The sequence below is a fragment of the Anopheles marshallii genome, chromosome 2, assembly GCF_943734725.1.
Source record: "Anopheles marshallii chromosome 2, idAnoMarsDA_429_01, whole genome shotgun sequence".
NCBI classification, from domain to species: domain Eukaryota; kingdom Metazoa; phylum Arthropoda; class Insecta; order Diptera; family Culicidae; genus Anopheles; species Anopheles marshallii.
The window spans coordinates 19,951,259-19,970,784 of NC_071326.1; the positions used below are offsets into that span (position 1 = coordinate 19,951,259).

At 48.4% G+C, this 19,526-nt stretch overlaps 7 protein-coding genes across 7 annotated transcripts; 6 read left to right on the plus strand and 1 right to left on the minus strand.

The window, feature by feature from the left end:
- Positions 1–1,108: 1,108 nt before the first annotated feature.
- LOC128709649 (endoplasmin) lies at positions 1,109–3,669 on the plus strand. The gene is made up of 2 exons (XM_053804654.1): positions 1,109–1,154; positions 1,319–3,669. The coding sequence occupies exons 1-2, from the start codon at positions 1,109–1,111 to the stop codon at positions 3,667–3,669; spliced, it is 2,397 nt and encodes a 798-aa protein (XP_053660629.1).
- Positions 3,670–5,876: 2,207 nt separating this feature from the next.
- On the plus strand, positions 5,877–7,734 carry LOC128719852 (bifunctional purine biosynthesis protein ATIC). The gene is made up of 2 exons (XM_053813491.1): positions 5,877–5,910; positions 5,981–7,734. The coding sequence occupies exons 1-2, from the start codon at positions 5,892–5,894 to the stop codon at positions 7,732–7,734; spliced, it is 1,773 nt and encodes a 590-aa protein (XP_053669466.1). The 5' UTR covers positions 5,877–5,891.
- A 909-nt stretch (positions 7,735–8,643) lies between these two features.
- LOC128707949 (cyclin-dependent kinase 2-associated protein 1) lies at positions 8,644–9,141 on the plus strand. Its single transcript, XM_053802907.1, has one exon. The coding sequence runs from the start codon at positions 8,644–8,646 to the stop codon at positions 9,139–9,141; it is 498 nt and encodes a 165-aa protein (XP_053658882.1).
- A 533-nt stretch (positions 9,142–9,674) lies between these two features.
- Positions 9,675–10,666, minus strand: LOC128716527 (protein GVQW3-like). Its single transcript, XM_053811345.1, has 2 exons — positions 10,271–10,666; positions 9,675–9,716 (listed from the first exon to the last, which is right to left on the minus strand). The coding sequence occupies exons 1-2, from the start codon at positions 10,664–10,666 to the stop codon at positions 9,675–9,677; spliced, it is 438 nt and encodes a 145-aa protein (XP_053667320.1).
- Positions 10,667–13,565: 2,899 nt separating this feature from the next.
- Positions 13,566–14,924, plus strand: LOC128708502 (uncharacterized protein C05D11.13-like). Its single transcript, XM_053803481.1, has one exon. The coding sequence runs from the start codon at positions 13,566–13,568 to the stop codon at positions 14,922–14,924; it is 1,359 nt and encodes a 452-aa protein (XP_053659456.1).
- A 1,184-nt stretch (positions 14,925–16,108) lies between these two features.
- On the plus strand, positions 16,109–17,287 carry LOC128716543 (uncharacterized protein C05D11.13-like). Its single transcript, XM_053811346.1, has one exon. The coding sequence runs from the start codon at positions 16,109–16,111 to the stop codon at positions 17,285–17,287; it is 1,179 nt and encodes a 392-aa protein (XP_053667321.1).
- Positions 17,288–18,287: 1,000 nt separating this feature from the next.
- Positions 18,288–19,429, plus strand: LOC128716559 (diphthine methyltransferase). The gene is made up of 2 exons (XM_053811347.1): positions 18,288–18,870; positions 18,939–19,429. The coding sequence occupies exons 1-2, from the start codon at positions 18,288–18,290 to the stop codon at positions 19,427–19,429; spliced, it is 1,074 nt and encodes a 357-aa protein (XP_053667322.1).
- Positions 19,430–19,526: the final 97 nt, after the last annotated feature.

Genomic DNA, 19,526 nt, shown 5'->3' on the forward strand with positions numbered 1-19,526 from the left:
TCGGGGGCTGAAATCTAGAATTGAATGAAAAAGAATTTGTTTTTACATGGTTTAAATTGCGTTGTACATTATGCACGTCGCTTTAAAGATCGGAGGCCAGGTAAATGTGAACATCTGGGGTAAATTTAGCTTTCCTGCATGGTTTACTTTCTGCTTTGATAATTCTATCCGTAATTTGGAAGTGTTGGTATGTAATGTACATTTGGTGCCATGTTCATACTATTATTACCGATGATCAAACAAATGAGAGATTTCGTTAGAAATAATGTGTTTCTGTTTTAGTTCACGCGTGGGAAATTGAACAACGAAAACATGGCGTTTCTTAAGCGTTTTCGGGAGCTTTTAGGTGTAGAGCCGCTTGCGCATTCAAAACCGAACCAAAAAGTCACTTGGTTAACATCGGAATATTTTAAGGCAGAATTGTGTTTGTATATTTTGTTTCGTGTTATATTGCACTGTTTTATTTGCTTTATTTTTACACAGTTGTGTAAAATATTATTAAAGGTTAGAATTATTTCGATTCTCACGAAACACATATAATCGTCAAATTATTTTAACGAACATTGAGTGTTCAATATGCATACTTTTTCCATTTGAAGAAAATCTAAATTGAATTAGGTTGAAGAAAAAACATTCCAAATATTCGATAGATGTTTCGCAAACTGCAAAACACGCGAGACTCGATCTCGGTTATGGTTTTGCACAGTGTAAATGCACCCTATAGCCAGAAGCCTGATTTGGACCAATCAGAAAACGCCAAATATTCTTGTAAGCACCACGTAAGGAGGTCTTTCCATACCGTACACTGCAACAGCGCGGACTACTGTGACGTCATGCGCTTCACCGTAGCGGAGCAAGCAGGATAGCATTATGCGTTTCAAGCGATGCAGCGTGTGGGTACGACTACGGACCATGGCTTCGTTTATGGTTTATTTGACAGCGGCGTTCTGTACCGCAAGGTGTATTCGTTTGCAGACCGTTGAAGGAGCGGCTTTACCGTGTAGCTCGGCCAGTTTCATTCCGACGGCGATTTACCATTCCCTGTCGATTCCGGTGGACATCGGTGTTGTCTGTGATTGTGCGTGTAAGAGTAGTCAAACGTATCGCTATGAAGTACTTGCTACTTCTAGTACTGGGTGTTTTCCTGGTTTCAGGTAAGTCGGGCAAATCGTCGCCATTGGAAAAACCACCATCTCGGTGTACGTGGCCTATCGAACTTTCGAGATGATGCTCGAAGGTTGTAATCTTACGCTCGTCTCATCCCACCATCCGGTTTGTGTTGACGTGGATCTAACATGGGGATTTATCTGGGTTGCAGGAATTCACCACGTACGTGCGGAAGCCGATGACGATGACGACACACTGCCACGGGTGGACAATAATCTCGGTGCCTCGAAGGAAGGCTCACGAACCGATGCGGAGGCGGTCAAGCGTGAAGAGGAGGCTATCAAACTGGACGGGCTCAACGTGGCCCAGATGAAGGAACTGCGGGAAAAGTCGGAAAAGTTTACCTTCCAGGCGGAGGTGAACCGGATGATGAAGCTGATCATTAACTCGCTGTACCGCAATAAGGAAATTTTCCTGCGCGAGTTGATCTCGAACGCATCGGATGCACTGGACAAGATCCGTCTGCTCTCGCTAACCGATCCGTCCGTGCTGGACACTAATCGCAATCTGGAGGTAAAAATCAAGGCGGACAAGGAAGGCAAGGTGCTGCACATCATCGATACCGGTATCGGTATGACGAAGCAGGATCTGGTGAACAATTTGGGTACGATCGCGAAGTCTGGTACTGCCGATTTCCTATCAAAGATGCAGGAGAAGGACAAGGCCGACGGGCAGGATGTAAACGATATGATCGGTCAGTTCGGTGTGGGTTTCTACTCGGCGTTCCTCGTGGCCGACCGGGTCGTCGTGACGACGAAGCACAACGACGACAAACAGTACATCTGGGAGTCGGATGCGGCCAGCTTCAGCATTGTGGAAGATCCGCGCGGTAACACCCTGGAGCGTGGTTCCCAGGTCTCGTTGCATCTGAAGGAGGAAGCTCTCGACTTCCTGGAGGACGATACGGTCAAGCAGCTGATCAAGAAGTACTCGCAGTTCATCAACTTCCCGATCTACATGTGGACGAGCAAGGAGGTGGAGGAGGAGGTAGCCGTCGAGGAGGAAGCCAGCGAAAAGCCAGCTGACACGAAGGAAGACAGCACGGACGAGGAGGAGGACGTGAAGGTCGAGGAGGAAGAGACGACCGACAGTGACAAACCGAAGACGAAGAAGGTGAAGAAAACGGTCTGGAACTGGGAGATCATGAACGACAGCAAACCCATCTGGACGCGCAAGGTGAGCGAAGTGACGGATGACGAGTACACCGAGTTCTACAAGAGCCTCACTAAGGACACGTCGGAACCGCTCACACAAACGCACTTCATCGCGGAAGGAGAGGTCACGTTCAAGTCGCTACTGTTCGTCCCGAAGGTGCAACCGTCGGAAAGCTTCAACAAGTACGGCACGAAGGCGGACAACATCAAGCTGTACGTGCGTCGGGTGTTCATTACGGACGAGTTTAACGACATGATGCCGAACTATCTGAACTTTATCCGTGGTGTAGTCGATTCGGACGATCTACCACTGAATGTGTCGCGTGAAACGCTCCAGCAGCACAAACTGATCAAGGTGATCAAGAAGAAGCTCGTCCGCAAGGCGCTCGACATGATCAAGAAGATCGACAAGGAGCAGTACGACAAGTTCTGGAAGGAGTACTCCACCAACATTAAGCTGGGCATCATGGAGGATCCGAGCAATCGGTCCCGGTTGGCCAAGCTGCTCCGGTTCCAGTCGTCCTCGACGAAGAACAAGGAGTTCACTAGCCTGTCGGACTATGTGGGCCGCATGAAGCCCAAACAGGACAACATCTACTTCATTGCCGGTCCGAGCCGTGCCGAGATTGAAAAGTCCCCGTTCGTTGAGCGTTTGCTATCGCGCGGATACGAAGTGCTCTTCCTGGTGGAGGCCGTCGATGAGTACAGTATTTCGGCGCTTCCCGAGTTTGACGGCAAGCGGTTCCAGAACGTCGCCAAGGAGGGTTTCACGCTGAACGAATCGGAAGAATCGAAGGCACGGTTCGAAGAGTTGAAGACAGAGTACGAGCCATTGCTGAAGTGGTTGAACGATGTCGCGCTGAAGGACAAGATTGCCAAAGCCCAGCTGTCCGAACGACTCGCCAACTCACCATGCGCACTGGTCGCATCGATGTTTGGCTGGACCGGCAACATGGAACGATTAGCACTGGCCAATGCGCACCAGAAAACGGACGACGCTCAGCGGCACTACTACCTGAATCAGAAGAAAACGCTCGAAATCAATCCGCGTCATCCGCTGATGCGTGAACTGTTGCGCCGCGTCGAAGTGGACACGGACGATCTCGTCGCGAAGGATATGGCAGTGCTGATGTTCAACACGGCCACACTACGATCGGGCTTCCAGCTGCCGGAAACGGCCGACTTTGCCGACAGCATCGAGCGCATGATGCGCCAAACGTTGGGTGTATCGCTGGACGAACAACCCGAGCAGGAAGTGTTCGTGGACGAACCGGCCGGGGACGATGCGGCCGGTGCGGATGAAGAAGAAGAGTCCATCGATGCCGATGGCGAACATGACGAGCTGTAAGCGAAGGTCTCAAGCCGACGGACAACCGACCCGCGCGACACGTGGATGATGTGGCCACATCATTGTATGACTGAAGGAAAATGAAATGTGTGTACGTGTGTATTCTATTGTATGTAAGTGATATACAGATGCATGTGTGTGCGTGTATGTGTGAATTGTAACGTAAGGATCGTAGAATAGCGCAGGACAAACACTGAGGACTGATGAGCTGCTACTTCCGATTCGTGGCTGTCCCTTTTGCTGGGATGGCACACTCTGAAGCAGCGTTCAATACAAACCGCGAAAGATCAACGGGCATAGCAAACACAGAGCAGTAGGCAGCATGTGACGCAACACAAAACACCGGAAGGACAAATTTTATTGTCCACCGCTCGCACGCTCCAGAAATCCGATCGTTCGATCGTATGTGCCCGAAGAAGCAACAAACAAAATCACTGCTAAAGTCGAAAACACTCCTTACTGTATGATTAAGAGTTAGTAATTTCCCTCCAAGTATGTTTTTTTGCCTCTTTTGCGCATTTTCGTTAATCGTGATTGTGTTCAAGTGCAATTTATGCTTTTTTTTTTGCTCTTGCAACATTTGAATTAATGCCATGCAGGAATTGTATATGAGCAAGGAAAAGAAAAGACTATTAAAATATATTTCCTGTTTTCTTTGCACGAACAAACAACAACAAGAACAGCTAGAAGCGATAATAGTTTTAATAAACAACAAATGAAAAACGGAAGATAGAAAAAGAAGCGAAATAAAACGTAAAATCGTCAAACCTAAATAAATGCCTTTTTGATTGCTGTACTTCAATCTTGTGAAAACCGGTATGCTGCATGGTCATACGATAATTCAGCTGGGAGGATTTTAATATTGTCCATCGGCACTAATGACCAAGCTCTGCGTGAACTATAATGTAGACGAGTGTACGTTGGATTGATAGATTCTGACTTTAACCGAAGCTTAAACTTCTCTTTTTGCGCCGATTTATGACCTTCAAGCTTAACAGTTACAAAAATTACAAATCAAACATGTGCTGCTAGTTACCATGGTAACCATTTGGCGAAAGCAATACCATCACCACGTGGTGATGGTCAAGAGAGTAAGAAAATAATTGAATTGACGATGATGTTGAATATGTCTCCCAACAACTTACTCCTGGAAATACGAGCTCGTCTTCAATATCTTCAGGCTCTTATTGTTACAGACAGTCCTTCAGGTATCTGGGAAAAGGAACGGATTCACCCTTTTCCAGAACGCTACTGCTGAAGTTCCGTCCACAGTTGCCTTAAGTCTCTATAGCTGCAATCAGGGTACTGCGCGCCGGAACAGGAGAATCTTTTGTATCTGTAGGAAGAATCATAAGAATTATGATCCCACTACCACTACAAACACAGCACGGGGTGAAATACGCGCGCGAAGTTCTAAGCGATCGCGAATGATTACGATCGTGCGTCTAATGGACAGAGAGCGAGAGAGAAAGAGAAACTTGCTTCACTTGTATGATTGCCTGCGAGGTACACAGCTTCACAGCGGACAACAGCGTAAATTAACCTCACCAATCAAGCCGGTTGGAGATCCATGTGCTGGAAACGACGAACATTTGCTTCCGTTGCCGGTTGCCGTGAGTACCGAGGAACCGTGTGTGTGGTGTGATTTTTACGCTGTGCTACAGATCGTTTAGTAACCTGTTTCGTGAGCTTGTCCCGCACTTTATGTTGGGTTCTAATTTTGTGTGATCTCCAAGTTTAACAGCCGTCTGCATCTCAAAACAAGTGAGTAAAATAATCACGATCACTTGATTTGTAGTACACGTCCTTGTTTGTAAAAAAGCGTGACCTGCTTCAAGATGTGTGTGTGTGTGTGTGTGTGCTTTTCATCACCCCCATTGCAACAAACAAACCCATAACCTCCAAAATTGACCTCCTGGCGGTTTCGCTTCATGAGCGTCATTTAGTTCCTATCACTATTGGCACTATCGCCTCGGGAGAACCAGCCAGCGAATGCTGGAACCATCTCTCCGGCAAGGCTGTGCGTTGGTAACGCAGTCCCCCCTTTCAACGTTGATGCATCCAACGAGGGCGCCTTATCAGCGTTCCGGGTGTTGATTGTTTTTTTTCCTACGGATCATATTATCGATCGATTCTTGCGTTTTCCAGCGTTCCGTTTGTGGGTCTCGGTGAGCAGTCTACACGCGACTTCGGTAGTGAAAGGTTGGAAACGATACAGCACCATGGCTAGTGGAAAAATTGGTAAGTGATCGTCGGTAGCTCACGTGCTTTGTAAATCATTCGCATGACTCTAATTCACTTTCATTCGCAGCTCTCGTAAGTGTGTCGGACAAGTCCGGGTTGGTGGAGTTTGCTAAGGCATTAAACGAGCTCGGCCTGAAGCTAGTGGCCAGCGGCGGTACTGCGAAAGCGATCCGCGACCAGGGTCTACCGGTGCGCGATGTTTCGGACATTACCGGCGCGCCGGAGATGCTTGGCGGGCGCGTGAAAACACTTCACCCCGCGGTGCATGCCGGAATTTTGGCGCGTACCACCGAATCCGACCAGCGGGACATGCGGCAGCAGAGTTACGAGCTGGCCCAAATCGTTGTGTGCAATTTGTACCCGTTCGGGTTGACCATCTCCAAGCCGGACGTGACGATTGCGGATGCGGTGGAAAACATCGACATCGGTGGGGTCACGCTGTTGAGGGCCGCTGCCAAAAACCATCAGCGCGTCACTGTGCTGTGCGATCCGAAGGATTATCCGAAGGTGTTGGACGAGATTCGGCAGCACGGTGATACGACACCCGCGACCCGCCAGGTGCTAGCGCTCAAAGCGTTCACACACACCGCCGAGTACGATGCGATCATCTCCGACTACTTCCGCAAGCAGTACTCGGCGAGTGTGTCGCAGCTAAACCTGCGCTACGGTATGAACCCGCACCAGAAACCGGCGCAGATCTTTACCGCGCTGGAACGGTTACCGCTGAAGGTGGTGAATGCGGCACCGGGCTTTATTAATCTGTGCGATGCCCTGAACGGTTGGCAGCTGGTGCGTGAGCTGAAGCGTGCGCTCGGTCTCCCGGCAGCGACCAGTTTCAAGCACGTGTCGCCGGCCGGTGCGGCGGTCGGTGTCCCACTGACGCTCGACCAGGCCAAACTGTGCATGGTGGACGATATGTACGACAGTCTTACACCGCTAGCCACGGCGTATGCGCGTGCCCGCGGTGCCGATCGTATGTCGTCGTTCGGTGATTTCGTTGCGCTGTCCGATACGTGTGATCTTGCCACGGCCAAGATCATCTCGCGCGAAGTATCGGACGGTATCATTGCGCCGGGCTATACGGAGGAAGCGCTCGACGTACTGCGCAAGAAGAAGAATGGTTCGTACTGTGTGCTGCAGATCGATCCTACGTACGAACCGAGTCCGGTCGAGCGCAAAACACTGTTCGGGCTGCAGCTCGAGCAACGTCGCAACGATGCTGACATTAACAAGGCACTGTTCACGAACATTGTCACCAAGAACAAAACGCTACCGGAGGGTGCGTTGCGCGATTTGATCGTGGCCACGATCGCGCTCAAATACACCCAGAGCAATTCCGTCTGCTACGCCAAGGATGGGCAGGTGGTTGGAATCGGTGCGGGACAGCAGTCACGCATTCACTGTACGCGCCTGGCCGGTGACAAAGCCGACAACTGGTGGTTGCGCCAGCATCCGCGCGTTACCGGCATGCAGTTCCGGAAGGGTGTCAAGCGGGCCGAAGTTTCGAACGCGATCGATAACTACGTGAATGGGACGGTTGGTAAGGATATGCCGGTGGCACAGTTTGAGGCAATGCTCGAAAAGGTTCCTGCCGCGCTGACGGTGGACGATAAGGAGAAGTGGACGCGCCAGCTGACGGGCGTTTCGCTCGGTTCGGATGCGTTCTTCCCGTTCCGGGACAATGTGGATCGGGCGAAGCTGAGCGGCGTGTCGTACATTGCGAGTCCGTCCGGTTCGACGAACGATGCGGGTGTGATCGAGGCATGCAACGAACACGACATCGTGATGGTGCACACCAATCTGCGACTGTTCCATCATTAAATTTTGTGACCCACGTTTCATTGAAGAATGTTTTCAGATCACATAAAATGGGATCGTAAGGAGAAAGAAAAACAAATATAAATACACATAGGATAACAAATAAATGAATGGATGAATGAACAAAAACATTGTATGCTTCCACTTTCGCTTTCACAAAGCAACGACAGCCCCTATTGCTGAGCGCAGGCCTTGTTTCGACCTTATCAACTGATCGTCTTCCAACTAGGTTAGCAACGCAAGATCGATCAAGGCTATTCGACCTTATCAGTTTACGATGCGCCTCTTTCGTAGGGCTTGAATGCAATGTTTTTCAATTATGGGCTACCATCTTCAACGATGCGCTTTACTGCCACAGTACTTGTGAAAGCGATCTTCTAGTGTTCTGGCCCATTTTCTTCAAGTCATGTCCAAGGGAGATCTCACGATGGTACATACGTTTGTGAACTTCAATTTTGTATTCATTTCAAGGTTTGTCTCCAGCTAAAAAATGCTCAACTGCCCTTTAGCTTAGAACCCAACTAGTTTCAAAATAAAATAAATCAGTGACTAAACCACAAAGCTTCCTCAAAGGAAGCACAAACATATTTTGGGACCTACCAGGGGGTTTTGCTAACGTATTTTTCAAAAATATATTGACAATTGATTGACAACAACCGGGCCAGACAGAGATGCAAGATGTGGCTTGGAGCTGTCATTCTCCTTTTCCATTTGGCTTGTTTTCGTCCTGTGTGACAATCCCCCTCCCCAATTTACGCATAGCATTGCATCGATTGCATTTATGCATTTATCTGTCAATAGCTAATTGTTTTAGTTCTTTTCTCTTCGGCTTACTGCGCGCTATCTGTGCCCGCGTATTGGATTATTTAGTTATTTGTGAAGCCCAACAATAAAACGCTACGCCATTTGACGATGGACTACGTCGATATACAGGCCGTTGAATCGAAGCTCACGGACGTGACGGTCACACCGATACCGATGATAAAGAATGCACATTCGAATCACAACACCGGGAGCAGCAGCAGCAGTAGCAGCAACTACAACAATACGGCCAACATTACGATAACGCCGCAGGTTAATCATCGCAGCAGCAACAACCACAACCATCACAGCAGTGTGTCCTCTGCGGTCAACGATGGTTCGTCGGGTGCGCTAGCATTAACCGTCGGTTCGAACAACAGTGCCGCGAATCTAGTGGCCCCGGTTACAACGTTTAATCACTTCCCCAACAACGCCGGACTGTCGAAGTACGCTCAGCTGCTGATGGTGATCGAGGAGATGGGGCGCGATTTGCGTCCGACGTACTCCGGAAGTCGAAATTCAGCCGAACGGTTGAAGCGATTGATCGTGCACGCCCGCATCCTGGTCCGGGAGTGTTTGGTAGAAACGGAACGATCCGCTAGACAGTAAGCGTAGGGGCATAACAAAACGCATACACAAACCAACCGCCGTGGTTTCTGCCGTTTCTCACTCAACTATCTCATTCTTCAAGTGCATTCGTAAGCAGTCCTTGGCTTTTCCGGGGGCGACGTTGTCGCATCGGCCGGATGTCGCCGGTGCAGTACAACGGTTAACACATAATCCACAGTACAAAAAGGAGAAAGAAAAACAAACAAGGACAGCGTAATGTTTGTGGTCGGGTTTGGCCAACAGGGCAGTAGACGGAGGTGTGTATAATCAGTTAACGATAAAGTTGATGAGAGCAGCCTTAGCTAATAAACATAGACTGTGTATTTACGTTTCGCTCGAAACACCGATATGGAGGTAACAGTGCAAGAACGAAGTATACCAAAATACAACCCCACAAATGTGCAGCACGTATACAGAAGTTTTGCAGCGAGAGCAGACACGATCGCATCGCTGATGAAAAATGCTCTCTGGTTTTTTTTTCTACAAAACATTAACAAGCGTAATAAAAGACGATACAATTCTGTAGCCTTTAACTATATACAATCGATTGTGTAGACCATACCCTGGCGTAGGGGCTGATTGGGAAAATAAATAAAAGCATAGAGGGTTCATCCCAAACTAAAGAAGTCTCTTTGTAACATACAGTTTAATTGGCCGAATCAATACAAAAAGTTCTAAATCTTCAAAATAAACACCTCCGGCGTCAATACATTGTTGGACCTTGAGTCCAGGAGGTGTTCTTCTAGGTTTGTGGTAGAATGTCCTTAAGGGGTTGCTTTGACGTTCTTTTGGCTGCCCTCAATCGAAAGCGGGTCCTCAAATCGGAGAGACTAGTCCGGGCTGTAGGGTGGAACCACACCGAGGTGATTGCCAGATAGCCAATCACGAAGGACGCGGTGTGATGGAGCGCCATGTCATGATGGAATTTCCATTCGTCGTTGATGGAACTCCGCTTGCTTCAGTGTTTTCAGGATATGTAGATAGCTGGCGGCGTTCAGCTTGCTGTCCTTTTGGTATGAATTCGCTGTGCATGACCCCCTTGGCGTCGAAGAAGACCAGCTGCATTGTTTTTGTCGTTGATGTGCTCATTCGACCTTTTTGTGGTCGGAGTGACGCGGCGGTTTCTCACCATTCCGCGCTCTACCTTTTTGTTCCCCTGTCGTACTCCTTTGGTGCACACTTTCCTTTTCGATAGATCCTCGGAAATGATTCGATGCACTGTCGACTTTGGAATATTTAGAGCCTTTGCCACCTGGCAGACACTCAACCGACGATCACAGTTCAAAAAATCGCGCACTCGTTGTACATTCTCATAGATTCGGGAGGTCACCGGGCGTCCAGACCGTGGTTCGTCGGCCACCGCTTCCCGGCCTTCCTTGAACGCCTTGTACCACTTCTTCACCTGGGAGTAGGATAAACACTCATCCTTAAAGGCCTCCTGAAGCATTGCAAACGTTTCCGATGTGTTCTTGCCCAGGCGGAAGCAGAATTTGATTGCGTAGCGTTGCTCGATGGTAGATTCCATTGGACTGTGTTCAAAATTCAACACAAAGGCTCACGGTACTTTTTATTTCGAGTAAACCGCATACGTGGTTCACGCGGTACACAACATTGATAGTGCCGAAAAAAAGTCTAAACAATTTCCTGTTTTTTTGATAATTTCCACCGTGTCGTACCCATGCAATCAAGTGTAGCGCGTAACCCGAGGCTGTAAACACACGATTGTTGATAAACAAAGTCGACCGTCTCGTTCGGATTATTCGTGCGAAAAGTTTCGTCAAAAACAGCGGAGCTTTTGACAATAGCTTCGTTGAAAAAAAAAAACCTAATGCGCTTTCATTGAAGAAAATAACCAAATTTTACTGCGAGCCCTTATTGTTTGGAATACTTTTGAACGCATGTTTGTGAAAGAAGTACGAGTAATCTCACCATAAATTCGTAAGTACAGTGCAAAGTACATCCGTAGGAAAGTGCATTGCATGTCCGCGGTAGACTCCACATGACATTTGGTTGTACAAGTTGTGCTGACAAAAAAGGTCGATCAATTGTGATGTTTTCGCACGCAAGTAACTGAAGCGAACATTGCAAGATCTAATGAATCAAAACATTTGTCGTGTAGTCTCCGTGATGCGATACCGCTAGATCTATGGACTGGGGAGTTGAGTGCATTGAACGCCGCGTGGTCCGGCACAACTGTGGTTGAAGTGTTGTTTTTGTCTCAATATCCAAACAATGCCACTCTTCTGCACAGGTTGGAACAGGTGCCCACGATGCAATGAAGGGACAGTGTAAACAAGAGCGCACTAGGTGTACGTATCCGTTCGATGTTCGATCCACCGAGAGCGATTAAAGCGGTCCCTAGTTGAACGACTGAAGCAGAACAACGTCCAGGTAACTACACACAACATGGTACATGTTTGATGGGGGCATAATCCTCTGCAGTAGCACCGGTAGTAGATACGGAGTCTGTGCAGTAACTAACAGCAATCCGTTCGGATAGTTGATCAATAACACCGCTTGCGACTGAATTTCGACACCATGAACGCGCCATATCCGCCACCGAATGCCTGCTACACGGACATCAAGCAGGGCATCCTTTCCTACACGCTACCCCTACGCACAGACCTCAGCGATATTCCCGGGCCACCGATAAGCTTGATGCCCGTACCGCCCAGCAGTCTGCTACCCGGGCCGGACAAATCCTCACCTTCCAGCCAGAAGAAAAAGCGCCGAGCGTACGCAAACGAAAGTGAAGAGGCGCGCGCCCGTCGCCTAGCGCGCAATGCTGAGCGTATGCGCCAGAAACGTGCCACCGAAACGGAAGAAGAGTACCGGCAACGGTTGGCAAAGAATGCCGAAAGCAATCGGCGGAAGCGACAAAATGAGACTGATCTCGAACGCACCCTCCGGCATGCGCGCAGTGCGGCAAGGGAACGGTTGCGACGGGCAATGGAAACTGCGGAACAGAGGGCTGTGCGGTTGGCGAAACTGGCCGAACGGATGCGTATTGCGCGGGCGAACGAAACACCAGATCAGCGCGCAATCAGGTTGGCCAAGAATGCGGCAAAAGCGAAAGAGCGCATACTGAAGGAATCGCCGGAACAGTGGATCGAACGGAAGCGAAAAAAAGCCGAATACGCGCGTCGCAAACGGAGCGGCCATGGCAATACGACCAGTTCGGCGGGAAGCAGCAGCAGCAACGATGCAGCCATTCACAGCACACTCACTTCGCCCGACCTGTCCTTCAGCCAGGTAACCAACAGCCATAGCTACGTGCCGGACCTCGGGCATGGGGTGCCACCCGACGTGAAAGACATCAAGCTGATAGCGTCGCCCAAGCCGAACCACGCGCAGCAACCCGAACAGATCTACAGCACGCCACACCTTCCGTTTATGGAGCACGAGGTAAAAGCGTCCGAGTTTCTGCCGAGCGCCCAACACCCAGGCCCGACTGCGCTACATCCGGATCTGTCCTGTCCGAACAATCTGCTAAAGTTCCATATGCTACCCTACTCACTACCACCTGGTGCAACGGCTGGTCCCGGTATGCAACATCCTGGACATGCGGAGTACAAGGGCAAATGTGAATGAAGCTTCTCCTGGATTTGCACGTCGTAATCAAAACGTGCTATCAACTGTGTAGCGAGTGTAGCTACTGCATATGTTTGGCTGGAATAGCAGCAAAAGCTACAATAGAACAACGTGCAACAAACCAACAACCACACAGAAAAAAAACAATCTTAGGCAATATATATATATAAAAAAACTATCTATAACAATAAGCTTAAGACGGAAGCGTACGATGAAGCGTAATTGTAATTTTTCAAAATAGTGCATTAGGGTGTTCTGATATTGTTTTTGTTTTTATGTTTTATCATCGTGGGAACCTGCACGTGGATGAAGTATGCTGAACTCGACGCGAATCATAATTAAGATTGCCTGTTTCTTTCGTAGCTCGTAACAAGAATTGTAAAATAAAAGAATTTGAAATATCACACCGCAATCCTGGCACGTGTGTTTGTAGCTATTTGAAACAGAGCATGTTAGTGGGATGATAGGCAATTCTGGCGTGTATGCATAGCTGTTTATTTTTTCTGGCGTGCACTGTAAAGACGCCTGTCAAATGATGCATTTGCGGCGAGGAAGTACTGGACACGCAAGTGTACACGTGTGGGTAAAGTTTGTGGCAAATGTTTAGCAAAGGCTCAGTTCTCCCAAAAAGGGGGAAGAGTATAAAGCCCGAAAGGAGAAAAAAAAAGATAAATGCAAGTTTCGCAAAGGTATTATTGATCGGATGCAAGTGTGAAGTTGACAGTAGAATTGTGCCAGGCGTGCGAATTATTAGGTGGTTTATTTTGAAAACATTTGCGCTCCTCTAACGTTTCACCCAGTGTCGGTATGTTAGAGGAGTATCGCCACGAAATATGAATGGATTTTTCCAAATCAATACGTATTACAATGAGTTTAAGCAAGAAGTGGACGCTGGTTATGCCGCTGCACCGATACAACAACAAACCCAGCAGACGCAGCAACAGCATCAGCATTCCCAGCAGCCAGCAGCATCATCGCAACAAATCGCCGTTAGTGACGGTAGCATCACGTCCACTGAGCTCCCGCTGAGTAGGAAGCACCCACACTTGACAAAGAACCAGCGAAGGTTTTTGAACGAAAGTGACGAAGCGCGTGAGAAGCGGCTGGCCCGGAACGCGGAGCGTATGCGCCAGAAGCGGGCAATGGAAACGGAGGAGCAGAGTCGAAAACGTATGGCCGAAAACGCGGAACGAATGCGAAGAAAACGAGCAGCCGAAACGGAGACAGAATATCGATCGAGAATGGAGCGGAACGCGGCCTTCAAGATGACCGACGAGTATCGGCGTCGCCTGACCGAAAATGCCGAACGCAATCGAAGAAGGCGCCAGAATGAGACCGACCTGGAGCGAAGCATTAGGCGGGCAAGGAGTGCCGCACGGGAACGGTTGCGACGTGCGATGGAAACACCGGAACAGCGAGCCGTGCGGCTGGCGAAGCTGGCCGAAAGAATGCGTATGACGCGCGAGCGTTTATGGACAACGATCGAAACGCCGGAACAGCGGGCCGAACGTTTGTCAAAGCTGGCCGAACGGATGCGCTACGCGCGGGCGAATGAAACACCGGAACAACGGGCAACCCGGTTGGCGAAAAATGCTGCCCGCGCACGCCAACGGTTCTTAAACGAATCACCCGAACAGTGGATCGAACGGAAGCGAAAAAAGGCGGAATATGCGCGCCAGAAACGTGCGGCCGCAGCTGCTGTGGGTGGCAGTGGCAATGGGTCTGTCTCGTCAAGGCCAACCACCACTACACCCGGTAGTCATGCCTCCAGCAGTTTACAGCACACACCGATCGGTTTTCCGGGCCATGCACCGATAACGTTGCCAGAAACGATTCTCCATACGAGCGGGCCACAGCCCACCAGTAGCTCGGGCAATGCGTCAGCATCATCGTTCGTGCTGAGCATAAAGGACAGCAAAGGGACATCCATGTCGTCGAAGCACGCGACCCCGAGTGGCACTGTGCAGTTGCAACCAGAACAAATCTATTCCACACCGCAGGTTATATTTAGCGGTGCCGATATTAAACCACACGATCTGCTGAACGGGCAACACCTGATGATGCAGGGTGACCCGAACTGTTCCAGCAATCTATACAAATTGCACATACTGCCGTACCCGTTCCCGACGTCCACGGCATCGAGTGGTGCCGCATCGCACATGGATCAGCCGAGCACGTACAAGAGCAAATAATCGGTATGGTTGGCGCCAATGAAAGCCATACAGGCCATATACCGAATGCTTCAGGTGTCGTAAGAAATTCGTCATAAGTTAGCCAAGTAGGAGGCACTATAGCCCGTAACTGCTGCAACTGTCGCAGAGCCATTTGGGCCAATAGTTTGGGCGTAGCAGCGTACATTGGAACATTTTATTATCCGCTAAACGCGAAGTAATCGATTGAACGTGTAATGCATTAGTGTGGTTATTTGGTATTCTAATTTTAATCTTTTGCATACTTGTACTTCCGTGCCAGCGGAGTATCCTTCCACTGTTCCTAATACCCGGGTACGCAATCATTTCGGCCGAGGAACGATTTTATCTGTTTCAGTGTTTTTTTAAAATAGTTTTCACTTGCTAGTCGTTCTGAAAGAAACAATAAATGAGTGTTTCAGCGAACAACAGGATAGTGTTGCTTTTGCCCCTCGCCCAATGTCCTACCATTTATTGTGTACATGCATACAATAGCGAGATTCATCTGGTGATCGCAGTGCGATGCTAGAGTAGCAGAACTGTCGAAGAAATAAACTTATGAATCAGTGATTACCTTGGCTTGTTCTTTGTTTGAGTTGAAGGCATTTTTCGGAACTGGTACGGGAACAAAACCAACACTTTTTACTGATGATTCGTTCCATGTTCCATGTTTTATCCATTCCGAAACACGAATTTCAAACGCTTAAAGTAAGTTCTACGCTTTTCAGGATGCCGTACTAGCAAAGTGTAGTGCCAGTATTGCCAATCATTTAAACTAATAATATAACAAAGACTGGTTTATATGAAATGTATGGAAATCATCAAATATACGATTATAGTTACTCAATCACGGTAAGCAAATTTGTAATTTATAATTTTCAATTTCATTTTAGTCAAGTGTACAAAAAAAAGTTCCCTCAGCTACGCACTGCACTGTACGGACTTAGGATTAAAACGAACACTTCCACACGTGGCAGTAAACGCAGCCGACCTGTCAGGTGCTGTATCGCTAAAAATAAAGCTCAACCTGCAGTTGTTTTGTATCGTCGATACGCGGAAAAGAAAAGTTGTTTTGAAGAGTGTTTTTCCCCCGATCGGTCGTTTGACAACATTGGAAAAGTTTGCAGCGCACTTCTGCGAATGTGTTCCATAAGGCAAGCATGTAAACGGGCCACCAGCTAATAAATATGAATGGATTCTTTCAGCTCAATCCATACTATAATGACATTAAGCAGGAAATCGTGTCCCCGTATGCAGCACCCGTCGTCGTTGCGACCACTTCACCGCAAACAGTACAGAACGTTGCACAGTCCGGCAACGGTACCGAACGCACCCTAGGCATACATCAAAGTTTGACCAAAAGCCAGCGACGGTTTTTGCACGAAAGCCCCGAAGCTCGTGCCAAGCGGCTGGCCCGGAACGCGGAGCGTATGCGTCAGAAGCGGGCGGCCGAATCCGAGGACGAGTATCGCAAACGAATGGCACAGAACGCGGAAAGGATGCGAAAGAAGCGTGCCGCAGAAACGGAGGAAGAGTATCGAAACCGGATGCAGCGCAACGTGGAATGTAAATCGGGCGAAGAGTATCAGATCCGGTTGGCCAAGAACGCCGAACGGAACCGTATGCGGCGGCAAAATGAGACTGATCTAGAGCGCAGCATACGGCGGGCCCGTAGTGCGGCTCGCGAACGGTTGCGACGTGCGATGGAAACGCCGGAACAGCGCGCAATACGACTGGCAAAACTGGCTGAACGTATGCGCATTTCGCGAGCCAACGAAACCCCCCACCAACGGGCGCTAAGATTAGCCAAAAATGCGGCCAAGGCGAAGGAACGGCTGTTGAATGAAACACCCGAACAGTGGATCGACCGGAAGCGAAAAAAGGCGGAGTATGCAAGGCAAAAGCGTGGTGCCGCGGCCGCTGCCGCCAAACTAGGCCTACCGACCACCTGTACCTCGTCCAGCAGCAATGCCAGCTCTACCAGCCTCAGCGTCCCGTCAACACCGGGCGACACGGTTAGCTTCACCCACGCACCGACGACCAACACGGCGTACAACCTCGAACCTTCCCATTCGCTCTCGCAAACATCGCTCGTATCGTTGTCGACGACGGACCTGAAAGACATTAAGCTAATAGCACAAAAACCGGGCCAAATGTTGCAACTGCCGGAGCAACTGTACGCTACATCACACATCCCATTCAACGGGACCGACCTGAAACCGCCTGAATTTCTGACCGCCAACAGTCAATCGGGCCCGCCACACATCATGCAGCCGGAGCTGTACAAGTTTCACATACTGCCCTACACGTTCTCACCCACTGCCGGTGCTGTGCATCCAACGCAGGCGGATTACAAAGGCAAATAGGAGCCTGTAATTATCGGAATGCTTCGTACACGATGAGTGAGCTGTGTAGCTAAGCTATGAGCAACATTTGGTAACGTTAAGGTGTTTAATTTACGGTACATTAGGAATTATTTTAAACGCTGTATTAGTAAGCAAACTGTGTGCAATCAATCGCACCGGCAATCGGCATCTTGCATGTAAGGAACTTTCTCACCAATCTCCTCCTACTGGTTCAGGTTAACGTTTCGTTGGGCTCAAATGCCGTGCTATGGAAAAAAGATACACATACTAAGCCATGCATCTTTCATTCCAAACGAAGTGAATATTATGTGCAAATAAAATAGAGTTGAGGTGTGTGCGTACATCGTATAAAAAAGTTAGCAACTAAACAACCTGCGACCCCAGAACAGATAGAATAAACGCCGGACGACAACCAGTATGATCTGTATGACAAAATTTCATTTCGAATGTAGTTCTTTTAGTATCTAGTAACCCTACTCTGGTAGCCGAGCGTTGTGTTCTCGAGATAAATCAATTAACCTAGTCATTTTCTTCATAAACAAAGGTAGAATAAAATGGTATAATCTGTAAAACTCTGCGTTGTCATGCTGTTTGTACTATTTTGCTTCCGCGCGTAACAGTTGCAAACGTGGATGATTTGTGGGATACATAAAATCCCGGGAGAGGACCTGTTTTCCAGCGACAACCATTCATCCAATTTCCTCCCGCATGAATCAGCACGGAGTGTCGGACGAACAACTATAAATACACCATGGCGAGAAGAGTGTAAATAAAAACATGACAACTTGGACTTGGGTTTGCATTGTTGTTTGCCGCTAATAAGGATTGATTTTAAAGTTGTAGAAAAGAACGGGTTGCTTGGAGTGTAATCTGAATGAAGTCAACTCTAAAGTATGCAATTAAAGAAGGTTTCAATGAACAAACTGTGGAATCCCGGTCAGATGTATAAAGAATTCTGATTATAACTTGTAATACCCATTCATTTCAGCTTACGGTTAAAATGGGCAAATTGAACATCCAAACACTGGTGTCCTATGATACCGAACAACCTGCCGATTCCGTCGAATGGTGCCCACAGGAAGGATGGCAAGACATATTCGTGTGTGGCACGTATCAACACGAGCGAGATCAGGAATCATCGCAAGCAAACCGGAAAGGACGAATACTATTGTACCGGTTCGATGTGGAAACTCCAGACGATTCGCTTACGCTTCTGCAAACGATCGAACGATCGGCCGTATTGGATCAGAAATGGAATCCATGTGTGAAGAATCATTTAGCTGTAGCGGGAGCAGATGGAACATTAACAATTTACGCGCTAATCGAATCTACCGGGCAACCAATGCTCGAACACAAAGCTACGACTATGCTACGCGGGGATGAAAGCAACGATCGTAATCTGTTGACGTTGGCGATCGATTGGAGCCCAGATGGGAAGCGGATCGTTGTAAGCGACTCACACGGTTGTGTGGAATTGTTTAGTTTTGAAAATGGCCTAAACCCCATCCACGGATGGAAGGTGCACGGCTTCGAAGCGTGGACCTGTGCCTTTAGTCGTCACAACGAGAATATCATGTTTAGTGGTAAAGGAAATGATTTTCTAAATGAGAGATTCGTTATATAAACTTAATCCCGGCATTCTATATTGTAGGAGGAGACGATTGTTTTCTGTACACTCACGACATACGTTGTCCGACCGAACCAATTGGGAGAGGTAAAAATAAAACTCATTCCGCTGGCGTCACCTCCCTGCTGTCTTTTGCCGAACGGGATCATGTTCTACTCACCGGAAGTTATGACGAAAATGTACGCCTTTTTGATGAACGGCAGCTTAGGGGTAGTGTTTCGGAGCTGCCTTTGCTTGGTGGTGTTTGGCGCTTACGATCGAACCCAAACAGGGAACCGGATAACATACTGTGCGGTTGCATGTACCATAACTTTAGCGTGGTCCGACTCATGCCGGATGATTCGTTCGAGTTAGTGGGAGAATATGGGGAACATGAGAGCATATGTTATGGGTGCGATTGGCAACAGGTTGGGGGAAACTATCGCTCTGGGAAACGTATCATAGCGACATGTTCATTTTACGACCATAAACTGTGCATTTCGGAGATCAGCTCTTGTATGCAAAGAAATACATAGATATAATAGAGTTATCACTCTTTTGGGTTCGGTTTCACTGCTAACAATAGATAACGCATATTTTCTTCTTGACAACTTAAGCACACGAAACGGCCGG